Genomic DNA, 16,752 nt, shown 5'->3' on the forward strand with positions numbered 1-16,752 from the left:
GTATTTTACCTCAAGGCTTACTGCACTTAACTTTCCTACTTCTGTAGACTCTAAATCTAGCCCTTAAATCACCTCATGGCCCTCTTGCAGAATGCTGATCTGACACAGTGTGCTGCAAATCAATTCTGCTTTTGAGCTGAACTTCACAGTATGAGAAGTAGATTTGATGCAATGCATCAGAAAAGGAGAGGAATCACACATTAAAGATATTGGCCTGGACTTGAAACTATGATTCTGCTCCAGTTTTATCTTTCTACCTCAGGCACATCTCCCTGTCCTCACTTTATACCTGGAGTTCAACAGGGATCTCCAACTGCCCATCATGCAAATCAAATGTAAGGACAAGCTCTTTGGGGAATACAGGCACCTTACTGTGTTCATCCAAGACTTGTAATAATGTGGTTTTTACCTCAGTAAGGTACTTCAGGAACAAGTGACTTACAAATTAAGTTAAATACTGACATCAATTGGTGTTAGTTATCGCAGATAGAACCATGTACCTTTTCTACCCACAGAAAATAAGAGAAATCTTTTTTTTTGCAGAATTCTTGGTGTCATGCTGTTGACACACATGACATGACAACAATCAAAGCTTATACAGGATGATTTGAGTTTCTTTATTTTCTTTTTTTATTTTCTTTTTTATTTTTGAAAGGCAAATTGAGCATTGCAGCCAACTCTTTTCTCTGGGATGTGTTTTAGTAGCCAATATAGCACCAGCAACTGCTGAAGCTGCCTTTGTTGCTCGTGTAGAAATTTATTTCAATAAGTTTTCTTAAGAAAGAGTTTGGATTCAATCCATGACACTGAGATGGTACACAATTAAATTTCGTAAATCTCTCACCTGATGCCTGGTAAACAGAACTACTACAAAGACACTTTTACATCATGGATAAACTGACTCTACAACCTAGAGAGTGCATTCTCTCTGGCAGGAATTTGATACAGTACTGTCCTTCACATATAGTGCCATGGGTGTGGTTACCTACATACTGCCTTGTAAATTGCTAATGAGACAATCCTGATGCTTTATAGACTCCCACTACCCAAGAACAAACCACCCATGTGAGAATTAGGGTATTTTACCTGTTTTACTTCGGCAGAAGAAATATGAAACCAAAGAAAGACAGTGCTATAAATATATCAACTCTCATGGTTCTATATTATGTTGCAAGACCAAGCAGTTCTTTTGCATGCTCTTGATGAATAAAAACAAGACCCAACAAAAACAGTATCCAAAAGGAATTTTTGTGTACTCGTAACCAAACCAAACGAACAGCCTCGTAACTCAGCAGTCACAAAGCACAGATGAGCTCAGTAGAAAGCAGTCGTGTCATACATTTGAAAGAAATAAATTTTAGCCCTGACACAGTTGTATCAGCAAAGACTGAACAACTGTTTGTCTTCTGTTATGCACTGTTAGCTGATTTCTTCTGGTAGGGAATAAAAGAACTCATAAGAAGGGCAGGTCCTATAAGTAGAAAAACATGGAGAAATCATGAGTGCATAGTAACTTCAAGGAGAGAATAACCCATTATGTGTTACCTGCAGCCAAATATGCTAATCTATGTCATTGTGCTTCACCTTTAATTTTCCAGAAAATTCTGTGAATTATCACTAAAATGACCAAAGGCAGCCTTCCTCCTTTCCTTTCTATCCTTGCTTTTTTTCTATACATTAACTTGACAGAACAGGTGATTTTCTCTGCCCCAAAATTTCACACACACGTCCCCGAGCTGCACTGAAATCCACTCTTTACTTAGGCTGTGGACCAGGGCTCAGATCCAGAATAACAAAAGATTGATATGAAAACGGGCCTGCAGTGTTAAGGTTCACCTAGCAAGGAATGAAATCATGCAGATGCAATCCTGATTTATGTTTACTACTTGATACTCTTCTCAGCTGCTAGAGAAAAGCTTGAGAAAACCACTCTGAAAGGCACAAAAATCTCCCTTACTAACAAGTCTGAGGTGTCCTTAAATGCTCAGTGCACAGGAGAGTGAAAAAAAAAATCTCAGTAGCTGTTTTAAAACCTCACACAGAGGAGGCGGATAGCAGGAACTCAGCATGCATCTCATGAATGTTCTACTTTCTCTCTTTGAATACAGAGATCAGTCTTGGACAGAGTGTTAAAGCCTTGCAGTGAAGGGCTATTCTCTGCTATTACTTTAGGCTAAAACAAAAGACACTTCAGGAGATATAATCATTGCTGCCCAGTTCCTTTTCCTGGGCTCCTCACAATGGGCCCCAGTCCTTTTTTTTTTTTTTTTCTTCATCCATACATCTTTCCCTTTTATCTTCTCCTTCTGTCCTTTTACTCTTTCTTTCTGCCTCACTGAACCCATTAAGGTTTTTACATAGCCTGCTATTGAGAAATAAATTTTCTTTGAGACTACTGACTGAACCTTAACTGCTGGCAAGCAAGGCTTAACTCCTTGAGGGAGGGCAGAAATAAATGTGTAAAAGATATGAAACTGTCTACCTCTGATTTTCAGGTCTCAAACCTCACCACATTCCTTCCCATGTCTTGCTAACCTTCTAATTCTAGCAGTTTCATAGAGCACTTTGGGTTGGAAGGGACCTTATATGTCACCAGGTTCCAATCTCCCTTTCAGATAAATGGACACTTTCTGTTAGGTTAGGTGGTCCAAAGTCCTATCCATCCTGGTTTTCTGGGCAACTTGCTCCAGCACAACACCACTCTCATAGCAAAGAATCTAAATCTAAATCTATACTCAGTTTAAAGCCATTATTCCTTGTTCTATTGCTACACTTCCTAATAGAAAGTCCTTCTTCAGCTTTCATATGCACCCCCTACCTATTTCACTCATTGGTCTTGCCACATTGAGTTGCATCTCTGCCCATATTTCCTACCAGGTCAGTGTACCCTTTTCAACTGTTTTCCTTGTTTCTATTTGCCTTGTTTTACTTCCATATGTCAATCCTTTTTACACAACTGTAAATTAGAAGGCACTATGACATCAGCAAAGCTGCACTACCATGAAACATCTAAGTTTCACTCATTACGACAGACAAAATTAAAAGCAGTATTCACACCTTCCAATACTAAATACTATGATAAAATACTTCAGACAAAGCTAGACACAAAATGTGTTCACTATAGTTTATTCCAGAACCAGAATTGCATGAAAGACAAAACACTTCTCCCTCTGGGATGATCAACTACCCTTAGGCAGGTCGACAAAGAGAAGCAAAGGAGCAACAGGGACAAAGGAGAGACCTTCCTGAGAAAAGGTAAAGATCATCAATGCAAACCAAATGAGGCATGCACAGAAAATGCAGGAGAAGGGAGGAAAACTATAAAAAGGGAAGTAACATCAGAAAGTACAGCATTCAGTAGTGAAAGATGACACTATACTCAGTCAAGCAGTCTGACAGCTTAACAGTTGTTGTTGTTGACAGCTTGAACCATTCACACAATGTTTTTTCCTCAACAGAAAAATTAACAATAATACATAACCAATATTTAAGTGAAATTGTCACCTTTTTCTAATGCATACTGAGAAGCTTGATTTGTTAGAATAAACTTTCAAAAGCCCAGGTGTCAACTTCAGATTAAACTATTCAGGCCAATTAGAACTGCAGCCTGGGACAGAAGGTCTTCAAGACTCCCACAGAGTGCAAACATAGGATCCTCCATTTTTAGTTAAAACTTACTTAATTGCAGATGTTAATTGTACAGTAGAACAATTCATTGGCTATCTTATTAACTTGCTCTAAATGATCATCCAGTTTATGACTCTTTTCTGTCCATCAATTTTTACAAATTAATATTAATATCAGAACTACCTACAAAACCATCATGCTATTTTTGTTGATAGGTTTATGCCAAGACAGTCCAGGCTTGGCATGGCTGGAGACACTCACACATGGCTGCTTTCTCCTGTCTCTGGTTCTTTAATACATAAAGTTTAGAGTCTATTGAATATCTTGTCAATTTACCCTTTAATGGCCACAAACTCTGGTCATCTCAGCAGATGAAATGAATCAGTAGAAATAATTAAAGAGTCAGAAATAGAAAAGCATAGGAAAGGACAAGAGCCATGCTGTCAAAACATGAATTTCACAAAGTTCAGCTTAATACCCTCAAACACTTAAAGATTTATACGTAAATAAAACCCTGAAACCATGAACAATCCGTCTACATGGGAGCCAACCAAATTTGCCAAGCATATCATTTAGAGTGAGACAGGCTTTTATCAGAACATTAAGCAGACAAAAAAACCCACCTAGCTTTACAGGTTAATATACTATGTATATATACACAGAAAACAAATAACAGCATAGGAGTGAAATAATTATGCCATCACTTGCCCAAGTGACTGCCCACACTTCAACCCAATACACTGCATATTTCTGGTAGGTTAAACAGTACTGCTGCTCCCTTAGAAAAAGCAAGTTTTTAGCTTTGCTGAAGTGTTTATAACTTTCCCAAAGATATCATAATAGAAAACAAAATACTTAAATGAATAATTGAAGTAACCAGTTAAAAAAAAAAAATAATTTAGAATGCCTCATACTTTAATATGTGATAACTACAGAGAAAGCTTTCAAAGTCCTAGAATCATAGAATTCCTACAGCTTGAAGGGATCTTTAAAGGCCATCCCTGCAATGAACAGGGACACCCAGCTAGATCAGGTTGCCCAGGGCCTGACCCAGCCTCGCCTTGAAAGTCTCCACAGACGGGTCATCCACCACATCTCTAAGTAATCTGTTCCAGTGTCTCACCACCCTCACTGTAAAATATTTTTTTCTTATGTCTATCCTAAATCTACCCCTTTTGAGCTTGAAGCCATTTCCCCTTGTTCTGTCACCACAGACACTGCTAAAGAGGCTGTCTCCTTCTTTTTGTAGCTCTCCTTTAAATATTGAAAGACCACTATCAGGTCACCTTCACTTATCCAGGCTGAACAGCCCTGTCTCAGCCTGTCCCCAGAGGAGAGCTGTTCCATCACTTGGATCATTTTTGTGGCTCTCCTCTGGATGCACACCAACATGTCCATGTCTCTCCTGTACTGAGGATTCCACATCTGGATGCAGTGCTCCAGGTGAGGTCTGACAGCAAGTAGTAGAGGGGCAGGATCACCTCCCTGACCTGCTGACCACGCTGCTTTTGATGCAGCCCAGGATACGGTTGGCTTTCTGGGCTGTGAGAGCACACTGCTGGCTCATGTCCAGGCTCATGTCCAGCTTCCCATCCCCCAGGTCTTTTTCATCAGAGCTGCACTGAATCCATTCATCCCCAAGCTTGTATTGGCAGTGAGAATTGCCTTGACCCAGGTGCAAGATCTTGCATTTCGATTTGTTGAATCTCATGAGGTGCACCTGGGCCTGTCTAGGTCCTCTGAATGGCATCCCATCCCTCTGATGTGTCATCTGCAAACTCACTGAGGGTGCACTCGACCCCACTGTTGATGTCACTCATGTAGATACTAAAGTGTACTGGCCCCAGCATCAAGCCCTGGGGGACACTACTCATCACTGATCTCCAATGCAGACACCGAGCCATTGACCACCACTCTCTGAACTCGATCCTGCAGCCAGTTCTTTGTCCATCGACCAGTCCACCTATCAAATCTGTATCTTTCCAATTTGGAGAGAAGGATGTTGTGGGGCACCGTGTCAAAGGCCTTACTGAGGTAGAGATAGGGAACATTAGGGGCTTTTCCCTTGTCCATTGATGCAGTAAGTTCATATTTATTAATTTAAAATGATTGCAAATTATTTTCTTAACCAAACAATATCCTTTTTAAAGATGTAATGGATAGTGTGAGGTTACTGAATGAAAAATCAGGAGAAAAGAAAGAAAAGCTTTAGGAGGAGATGCCATGTAATCACTATGCTATTCTTCCAAACTTTGACTCATAGTACAATTTAATCAAGCATCTTATACAACTCATGTACATGTAGAGAGGGCATCTATATGAATGGCTATTCTGACTACTGTTTATACATGTGAGCACAACAATACCTTTTAGCAACAATTTCTGTGCTTTGGTTAATGGACCCACAGAGCTGAAGTAGTTAGCAAGTTATAAACAGAACCATAAAATGTTTTCTGACGTGCTTTCAAGACAAAGCTTGATAAGGTGTACAAGACATTTAAAAGTCAATTATGATCTAAAAACAAAAAGAAGCAACAATAACAATGAGAACAAGTTTTAGAGGGATATCCACAACTTTTTACAGGACAAAACGGAGGAGCTCTGTGTCTAGGAGCTCTGAATCTACTGCTCAATTGTTTTGTAGGCACTCATTAACTGTGAAAGAATTGATCCCTCCTGAAAGTCCTTGTGCTAAGTCAGTACAATATCTCTAATCTTATATTTCCGAATCAGGTTCTTTTGTTGTTTTTTTTTAGCCTCTCCTTATGTTTTGGCTTTGAAGTGTAAGTGGAGAAACCGCGTAAGGTCAACAACTAAAATTAGGGTGTGCTGAAATTCAGGGAACTCGACAAGATTTAGGAAGGGATAAAACATTGAGAGATCAAAGTCAGAAAAAATACTGTTCAATGATTATTAGGCCATCTCTGTGATGCATAAATTAGTTAAAAAATTAAAAATAAAGAGGCTCTTATGGGATTTCTTTTTTCCAAATGATCCTAAAGCTCTACTACATTTTCACCAGGAGTCAGATGGAAGTAAAAAAAAATGCTACATAACTTTCTGTTTGGTTTTGTCTATAATAAAAGAAGATTCTTCATGGTACTAATGAGATCTCATTTGTGATGATTCAAAAACGACATGAGTCTTGGTCTCAGTGATCATTACAAGCAGTATGATAGTCTAATATCAAAATCCTGCTGATACACAATATTCTAACACTTCCTATCAGAAAACGCTTACTGCATGTCGAGTCAATTGAAACAATGAAATCTGGCTTACAGCATTATAGTAGGCTATTATTTTTATCTCTTTACTAAATGAAATTTCCCTGGCCAATAGAAATTTTCCTTCACCTACCCTCTTTTTTTTTTTCTCCAAATCAGTATTACCCAAATGATAGCAGCAATATTCTGGGACAAATAATCACACTTACTGGTCTAATTTATGGGAAGATTTCAGAGCACAAATTGGACTGAACTCTAAATTTTATTATAGTTTACTAATATAGTAAGGAATATAAGTTCATTAGTTGTTTGCTTTTTGTTATGGTTTTGTAACTAAACCATAATTGAATAATGCATCCTATTAGCATTATAATTGTAGTAGACCCTATATAAAAATAATCAAGAAGGAGTTATAAGCAAAGAAGGAAATGGTGGAGCACAAATTCTTATGTTAATATTACCTGGTATGTTAAAAATGTTCTGCAAAACATGACTTTCAGCAATCTATAATAACTATATCCTTTGGCAGACCTACTGAAATATGCAGCAGAGTTTGCATTATTCATTCATTGGGCCCAAGTCTTTGCAATGAGACAGAGAGCATCCTTACATTATTTTCTTGGAAATGTAAATGATATTGCACATGAAAAATATGGATTAGTATAGAAATCTTTCTTGAAACAGGGAGTCACTATGAGGTCACGGGAGTGATCTCTATCTGAAAAAATATTTGTACTGCCATTAGAAAAAGAAAAAATATTTAAAAAATTAGAAAAATATCTAATAGGCAGAAAGGACTCTCAGAAGAACTGAGTAGGAAGTTCTGATGTCCCTTTCTCAAAGTTTAAAGCTCAAGAACAATTAGTCAAATTAATAAACAGACAGTTAGGATCCACAAAAGAACTGGTATCCTTTTCATTGCTACATGAAGATTTCATAGATGTTATCTGAATATCAAAAATTAGCAAGACCCAGCTACTATGCAAGCTGTACACATCATAGAAATATTCAGAATTGCCATAGTTATTAATCATAAATGTTTTTCAAAGATGAAGCACTAAACTAAGAGTTAATGATCAGAGTCTAGGATAATAACTAATGTGTTCAGAAAATTAATCTTTATCAGTCTCCTATGTAGTTCTTACCTCAACTTTGGGAGCATTTTTGGGCAAGATTGTTATATGTTATCAATCTCAGTAAGTTATAATATATGAATAACATTCTGTTGGCATATTTAGCTGTCAGAACTACCTGAAATTGTTTTAATATTAGACATTAATTGGAATGGAAAACTAAAAGGTTTTACAAGAAAGCGATGAGTTTCAAGAACTCTAAGTGGAAAAGGTTAAAACACCTCATTAACAGTGTCACAGGAACTTCATTTGGAGTTAAGCTGTATGTTAGATTTAATACATTTATTAATTTAAAATATTAAACATTCAATTCATAATCTGAGTAGATGAATTCTGTATTAGTGCTGCTCAGAGAATGATGGTTTGATTTAATGACAACTTTTATTGCTTGGACTTTTTTTCCTGCCATCATGCATTAGGATGCAGAGAAAAAGAGGAAAGGAATAAACTGACCTCTTGAATATTTCACAGAGCATAGTTATCTGAAAACATTATGTCTCTTTTGACCTTTATCTTTCTTCTTCATTTTCCCCTTCCTCTTTCTCTCCTGATATTCCGGCCCACAGACACCAGTCTTTGAATATGTCTTCAAAAGTAATAAAATTTAAGACATTTTCTGCTTTGAATAAATGTGTTATTTCATTGAAAATAATCAATCCAGCTGATATGTATAGGAAATTTAACAGCCTAGCATAAAAAAAAATATTACAATAAAAATCTAGAGAAAAATCTTAAATGCTTCCTGGAAACAAACATAATGAAATTCAATCTAGCACAAAAGACTAGAGATAGATGAACTTAATTAGGAACTTTTAAAACACGCCTTATATCAGACACAGAAACTCAGACCAGAAAACTGCTCTGCCATCTCGATTTATGAGGACTTTGATCCTTTGTAACACCACAACATTTGACTACTAAATCTGTGCTTAGAAAGTCTAAGGAGGCAGTAAGATGGCACAGGTTTGCAGGGACCTTCTCAGTGATAAGAGGCAAGCGTAAGAATATTAAAATTCTGAAACAAATCTGAAAAATGAATTAAAATCAGGGTAAAAAAAATGTATCACTGAAACCAATTGCACTATTACACATGGATCTACTAAAAGGCTTTCCTTACTAATTACAGAAGCAGAAATGAAGTAAGAAAGAATCACTGTTGGCTATGAAATAATCTTACTGCAACAGCAGTAGATCCTCTGACAGACTGCTGAAGACCAGAGTGTGGTCTTTAGTGTGAGGAATCAGTTGCCTTCCTCATGATTTTGGAGATAAAAGCGCAGCTTGTGGCAAAACAATCTCAGTAGTATAAATATATAATGAGTCTACTTCATGCAGGACCCCTCTGAGACCAACAAAGCTGAAGACTGAGCACCGATTTCACTTTCTTTGCATTTCTTTTGCAAGACAGCTAAGTTAATTCTGGTTAGTTGAAATCCTGTTTCAAGTGGGCAAGTCATGTTTCTAACTCAGGCTATTTCACTTAACCTCATGTGGAAGGTGGTTATCAAAATGAAACAGAAGAAAAATACATTTATTACATTTCCTAGTGAGATAAGATTTTAGTTAAGCAGTCAGGGAAAAAATCTAACAGTTTCACTTGAATCACTTTCAAATGTGAGACCTTTTTCTGGGCAAGTGGTATAAACTGCAGGAATCTTATGTGATATGTACATGGGGAATAACAAAAATCCAAATGTAAACTGCACAAATGCTAAAAGAAAGTACATCCCCTCCAAGATCACTAGAGACTCCTCCTATTAGCAGATCATTTCTACCGATGCTATTTTTCTTCAGTGCTGTACACAGTTTTGCACAGCCCTGTATTCACACACATATGTGCATTCAAAATACATGCTTTTCCTTCACCTCTGGGACAAGATTATTCTATGCTAGAATAGATATCCATCTTTAGACATTCTTTCTGATGGAAAAAAAAAGATTGGTTTTGCTCAACTTCATTTCTTTGCTGCCTGTTGTAGCTCTAAACCACTCTCGTACCTCCCTGGAGCACATACTTCAAAGACATATATATATTTACCTTGCCATTCCTTTATCTCACTTTTTTGCCTCTATATTTTTGTCTTCTTTTTCCCCCTCTCTTTCCTCTAAACTATTATTGCTTATATGTATCTCTAGACATGCCTCTCAGCTTCTTTCAAGTAGCAACTTGATAAAAGTAGGGCTGTCTAAATCCATCTGTGTAAATTACTTAGGTGAAAAATGCAGTGCCAGGTTGACTGACACAGTTGGCAGATAGAAACAGAATTCAGCAAATAATTGCAGCCATAATTTTGAGAGGAAGAAGAATGAATGTGCTTATGAAAGCTAGAAAAAGTCATTTCAATATTTTCCAAATAATAATAAAAAGAAAAACTACCCCCTATATTTCAAATATTTCATTTATCAATGCAGCCTACTGAAACAGAAACAAACAAACAAAAAAAATTAACCACAATTACAAACTAACCATGTAGTAAACAACTAAAAATTAGATAAACAAAATGTTTCAGCAATCCAGCATTTTTTTTCTTGTATTCTTTGGCTTCCACATGAGAAACCCATTGGGTTTTCTCAGGTTCCTTCCAGAACAATTACTCTTTTCCTCTCTCTGCTTGCTCAACTAATCACATATTCTACTCAGATCTATGTCTGCTACCACACCGAGGTGACCCCTCCATTGTCCCAGGACTTCCTTAGGATGTGAAGTTGTATTGCTCTGTTGGGTTTCCAATATAGAATGGCTGGATTTTTATTTTGAATTTTTTATTTTTGCTTAATACATCCATCTTCATCTGAGTTTTTATTTTTTAATGTTTTTTTTCTGCTTTTGTTGATCAGTTTTATTTTCCTCAGCATTATTATAGTTTCCTGGTATTTCTGAATGCACTGCTTGTTTGTGTAATTTGTTTGTGTCACTGAGAGTTTCAACCCTGTTCAGTTAAGGACTAAATTCATATTTTAATACCACGTGTACAGAAAACAACACAACTCTTGCCGATCTCAGGGTTCAAGGGCTGGCTGCTAAAGAACAAAATAACTACAGGGAAAACAACAACAAAAAAAAACCAGCCTCACATAAAAGAATTAGGAAATAAGGTGAACAAAGCAATGCAAAAAAAAAAAAAATAAAATAAAAAATAGGACTAATTCTTAATTACTCAGTATTAGTACTTCATATACTCTATAAATGCAGCTACTTAGAAAAATGTAAAATGAACTTAAAATTCTACCATTACAGCGTAAGGAAAGGTAAACAATAACACACAGGTTTGGGGCACAAGAGAGTGATACTTCAGTTGATACACAGTATTTCAATCCTACCTTCCCAGTTGACTTTGTTCCTTTCCAGATGCAAAAGTAGCAGATAGTCCAAGCAGCAAGGAGGCACAGAGCAAGTTCCCAGCGAAGACTCCCAATATGTTCAATGCCATCAGATATGGCTAGCACCCTGCGTCTACCAAGGGGGAAAAAAAAAGAGAAATTAAACAATACTGAAACAAAATAGTACTGCACACAAAACACTGATCTAAAACCAAACCATATTCAACCAGGAAGACTTCTGGTTACTGACTAGAAAGAATGGACCATGTCAGGCATAAAGATACAAAAGGGGAAAAAAGGGGATATTGGCAGTGAGTTTAAAATCAGGTTAAAAATAAACAAGCGTGTGACTCTCACAGGTCAGTGAAAAAAAATCAAAAAGATTTTTAAATAGATTCAGCATGGAAGGTTTTGTGCAAAAGAAAAGTCAAAGAAAGAAAAACAAAACTTCTTCCTCTCTGAATCATCAGCAGAAGATGCAGACCCAAAACAAAACACTCCAATCATGTTTTTTGCTCTGTTTTGTTGTTGTTGTTTCAGTTTTATTGTTCTTCCAATAAGAAATATTTGAGTTGAAACCTTTATTTTTGCCTTGTAAAACCTATTTTTATAAATGCCCTTTTGTAAATTGAACTATGATTTTACAACTTTTATATTTAAAGTCAACCTTCTTTCAGGTGGATCATATTTTGGAAACAGGAGGAAAGTTTCAATGTTTTTTAAAATTGCCTTTTTGGGGGGAAAAGCAATCAATAAAAATATATACTGCATTTATTATTTCAAAACAGCATATTTAAAATACTAGAGAAGGGCACTCAGATCTAAAAACTTAACTTCCCATTTTAGGAACATTCCTCACATCCCCCTAGCCAAAGGATTTACTAAATTAGTAAACAACACAGAGAGGGGTTTATTTTGTTGTTTTCATAAAACAAGAGTGAGCAGATATAAAAGTCACTATAAAAGAAACCTGTGGGACCAAACTTCAGAATTAATCTCTTATCTGGGAGATTCACATTCCTTTCATGCTCTTTGATTTTTGCTTTAGATAAGCACACAGTTTAAGGAAAAAGTAAGTTCTTTACCAGCCTGTAAATAAAATACAGGTAGTTCGGATTTTGTTGGATAAAGAGTTAAAAGTAAAAGCACAAACTTACTCCTATAAACTTCATTGATTTTCATGAACTCCCTTGAGTTTTTTCAATTGCTCTTTAACCTAAAAGAAACCCTAATCAACTTAAATGAAGCAATTAGTCATTTGCTAATTTTACACTCTGAATAATTAATATCAGCCATTCAGGCCTTTTTTGGCCTTTAATCACATCTCAGCTGGGTCTGGTCACAGCTCGTTTTATCTGTGTTTCCATAACTATACTGGCAGCGTTATATGCTGTGTATACATAGACAAATTCATACATAAATTTCCAGCATTCAGCCTTACACAAATTATAGTGATCCAAAATGCCCTTGAAATTTTTGTTAGGTGTTGCTTACACAACCCCTAAATATAAGCAACTCCTTTTCCCAGGCAGCAGGGCAGACAATTGAGGCTTTTGACTCACAACCCATACCTTGTGGCTACACAGCTTTCAGAAAGGAGGTGACCACAACAAGCCCACGGGCAGAGTCAATTTTATATGCACACATGCTGCCTATCTATTTTCTCTTGCAAAATTTCTTCGTAAGGCAGCATAATTAAGATTCTGCCAGCACCCTTCTATTTGTTGCTGTCATTTCTTCTATTCTCTCTTAAATGAAAAGGGGGTTGCATCACATCATCTTACGCGCTCTCTCTTACAAGGTCTTGAGAAACACTTTCCATGCATCAGCAGCGACTGCTCACCATGAAAACTCTTGCATTCCCTAATTACAGACAGAAAATGTGCTAAGTGCTGCAGACAGCCAGAGAAGAATCTGATCTGATTCTACTCTTGGAGATTTGTACACATCCATATGGACAATTAACTGCATCACACCAGTCACTAATTCCAATGAGTACCAACTATGCAGTCGCACTGAAACATTCCACGCTCACGTCCTGCCTACAGCTCTGCAAAGGGCTACAAGCACTACTCAACTTCCAGACCCATGAATGTCTCAAGTGAGAAATGTGCAAAATAGCAATTATAATGAAAGTATATAGATGATACACTGACATAGTCAAGGCTCAAAGTTCACAGAATAGTATTAGACATGCCATAATCCACATCCAATTTTCAAAGGCAACTTTGTCTTAAGAACACAATTCTCAGTGAAGACTTGAGAAACTTTGAAAGCAACTAGTTTCTGGAAGCTGTCCACAGAATGCCCACGCTCAGTCTTTGAATGCTCTATGAGAAGTGTCAAATAGCAGGGACGCATACCTTTCCCATCCAGAAACCTTGGTGGGATGCTTTCGTAAATGGCAGATTAATGACCTCCAAACAATTAGCCCTGCTTCTCACACTTAAAAAAAGACACATCGTGCCAAACAATTTCAACTGCTAGCACTGTAGTGAGTATTTTTAAATATATTAAAGCACTACAAATTATTTCATGGTTTCTTTGTTTAAGAAAATGAAGGTTTAAAGTTTCCCATAGAAAGCGAGCAGCAACAAGTCTGAAACATATAATTAAACTATAACATATATTGTGCCACATACATCCAAGAGAAAGCCTTGCTCAGAGGCAATAAGTGATTTCCTGAGGATGCATGATGCAGCCCTGCACCATGTCAGGACCTTAGCTCTCCTTCTGAAACTGGCTGAAACAGCAGCGGCAGAGGTTAGGCATTGAAAGGAGAAGTCATTCAGAACATGAAATTCTGTTCACGAAGCCTCATCTCAGTCTGACTGTGCACACCCTCATATACGTCCTTTCATTATTCAACACAAATTAATAAAAAAGGGGGGAGCATTTTAAAAAATACATGACCCTACCCTGCAACTAAGTGAGGCTGATGTATTCAGGGACTGGAAGACGACAGCTGATTGCAGCTTCTCACTCCTCAGCAGTCCAACTTCTATCTAAAAGCTGCTGTGACCTTGAATAGATTACCTAGACAGCAGAAAGAAGTAGCATCTTTACTTAATACTGCAAGACCTCCTATGTTATTTTATCCTCCTCATCTCATCTTTTCACGGGAAGAAAGACAGAGAAAGAGCAAGAATGGTAAAACAATGTAGAAAGTAATATTGTTTATTTTAGAGTAACAACCATTTGAAAATGTTCTATATTAAGATGCCCAGGAACAGTCACATCTGTGAAGGTTGTACAAGTGCTTCATCACTTCTGATAGTTCATATTAAAGCAGAACAGAAGGGAAGAGTAATACATGTGCACAGAATAATTTATGCAGATTGAGATGAGAAGAGGTTGCGAGTGCCTTGTGGTCCCTCTGAGCGAAGTGATTCTTGAACAGAGGACCCAAGGAATCCTAAGAAGCCCTAAGAAACTCTTGGTATAAACTATTATGTAGTCTTGTGAAAGGAGACAGTGAGATCCTTACATGAGCTGCAAACTGATCAAGTTTTTATAAGCTAATTTATCAGGTGATACTACAAGTAAAAATGAAAAGCAATGAATTTCTTAGCCAGAAGTGCTCTGTTTAGATAACTATACCAGCTAGACAGCCTCAGGGAAGACACTGGCGACAACTGACTGATTTGTTGAACTCAGTTATTGGGAATCAGAAAACTAGGGAATGCTTTCCAAACACCTCTGCATGATAAAAAATTGTAATTGTCAAAACTGGCATCCCAGGTGGTATCAGGATGCAAGTGGCCATGCAGCTCAGCAGAGGTGCAGGTAAACACCAGTCATACTGCAAAACAATTGTTAGTAATTGCCTCTTAGAATTTGGTTGAATTTTTATTTCCAAGAAGAATAATGCATGTCCATCCTTAACAGCAGTAGTCAAAAAAAATCCAGAAGCATTGTGAAGACTTCATTTTCCTATTTTCTTTTAAACACAGCAGTTCAATTTCATGACCAGCCAATAACCGGGAAAGAAGCCAGAAGATTGGTGGCATTTGAACATCTAGAAAAGAATGTTGAAGGAAGATGCCCATCTGGATTAGGGTTAATTTGGAATTTAAAGATTAAGCCAGACCAGAGTTTTTCTATCAGTAGTAGCAAAATATTAACTCTACACAGGATATTTTGCTTGTAAATGGAAAATCAAGATCTCTTCTTTGAATTTAAACCAGAGCAGATTTGCAACATGCTTAACATTCAGAAACACACAGAAGCTTTTCACTACCTCTTGCTACGGACATATAGTTTGACTACTACTGAAGAATAATTTCTATTTTTCTCCATAGAAATAACACAAATTAAAAGTTAATAGCCTCAAATGAAGAAAAGACAAATGTAAGTGGAATAACAGGATATACCTGAAGTGCAGCACACTTTGTTTGCTTCCTGTGAGCTTCCAGAAATGTTGATGTTTCGTCACAAAGACATTTATAACCAGACTGAACAAAATCATGGCATTATTACTTAGAGGGCAATTTCATTCTGGTTACAGTTTATTGGATCAAATATTGTAAGCCAAATGCTGACAGTTCATTTTGAATCAAAAAAGTAGCGTGTATAAGATAAAGGGACAAGTAGAGATTGAGAGAGAGTATAGAGTCAGAAATCTCAGCATGTTTTCAGTAGACCTCAGCAAGTAACCAGGCATCATTCGATGACCTCTTGCTACCTACATTTGAGAAACACACTGCTGCTAATGGTTACCTTGCTTCTTTCAATCAACATCATTTCATGTATTTCCCCTAAAAAAATATGGAAAGGAAATCAAGTGAAAAAGTATTACTTACTTACTGAAATTGCTTTTGTTTGTGAATTTCCTAAAATACCTTTATAATTTAGTGGTTCAGTAGACCAGGTGGAAAGAAGGGCCCCTACATTTCTGAAACTGCTGCAGATGGGCATACTATAGAGTAACTGATTATTCTGACTACTCATAGCTAAAAATAACCTTTTCATCCACATTGAAAACAGTTTGAAAGCTGCTGCTTCTACAAGTGCACTCTCTTGGGACACAGGAACCACAGCACTACATTTCCCATGGACTGGGAGAACACTTTTCCAGAGAAAGAGCATCTTTATTAAAGTGTTCCAATGTGCAGAGCTGTAGCACGCTCTTGAAGAGAAAGAGGACTAAGTGCTACTAACGCATTATTGACAGGAATGTTCTGAGGTAATTATTGCATTATTTCACGGTTTGGAAAGCTGAAGAGTGCATTCAATCTTTTTAAGGACATGGCCCTTTGTGTTCCCTCTCTGATCTGGAGCAGTTCACAAGACATTTTTCTTTGACAAAATAAATACATAAAGTAGAGAACGCAGCCTCTTGAGGTCATTTCTCATCTGTTTATCCAGGAAAATAGGTGGCAATGCCGTCTGTGTACTGCACACCAGACTCTGTCCTCAGTCCATTGCATGGGGAATTAAAGCTGCAG

General features: G+C 37.1%; 1 protein-coding gene across 1 annotated transcript in view; it reads right to left on the reverse strand.

Annotated features, from left to right (window-relative positions):
- The window catches only part of SLC6A11 (solute carrier family 6 member 11), a 79,559-nt gene that overhangs the window by 44,721 nt on the left and 18,086 nt on the right, over positions 1 to 16,752 (reverse strand). The window contains exon 6 of the mRNA XM_042880360.1: positions 11,306 to 11,438. Within this exon, the coding sequence (XP_042736294.1) occupies positions 11,306 to 11,438 (133 nt within the window). The remainder of the gene's footprint in view (positions 1 to 11,305; positions 11,439 to 16,752) is intronic.

This window comes from Lagopus leucura, unplaced genomic scaffold, assembly GCF_019238085.1.
Source record: "Lagopus leucura isolate 7727_CA_CO unplaced genomic scaffold, USGS_WTPT01 Super-Scaffold_100026, whole genome shotgun sequence".
Taxonomy (NCBI): domain Eukaryota; kingdom Metazoa; phylum Chordata; class Aves; order Galliformes; family Phasianidae; genus Lagopus; species Lagopus leucura.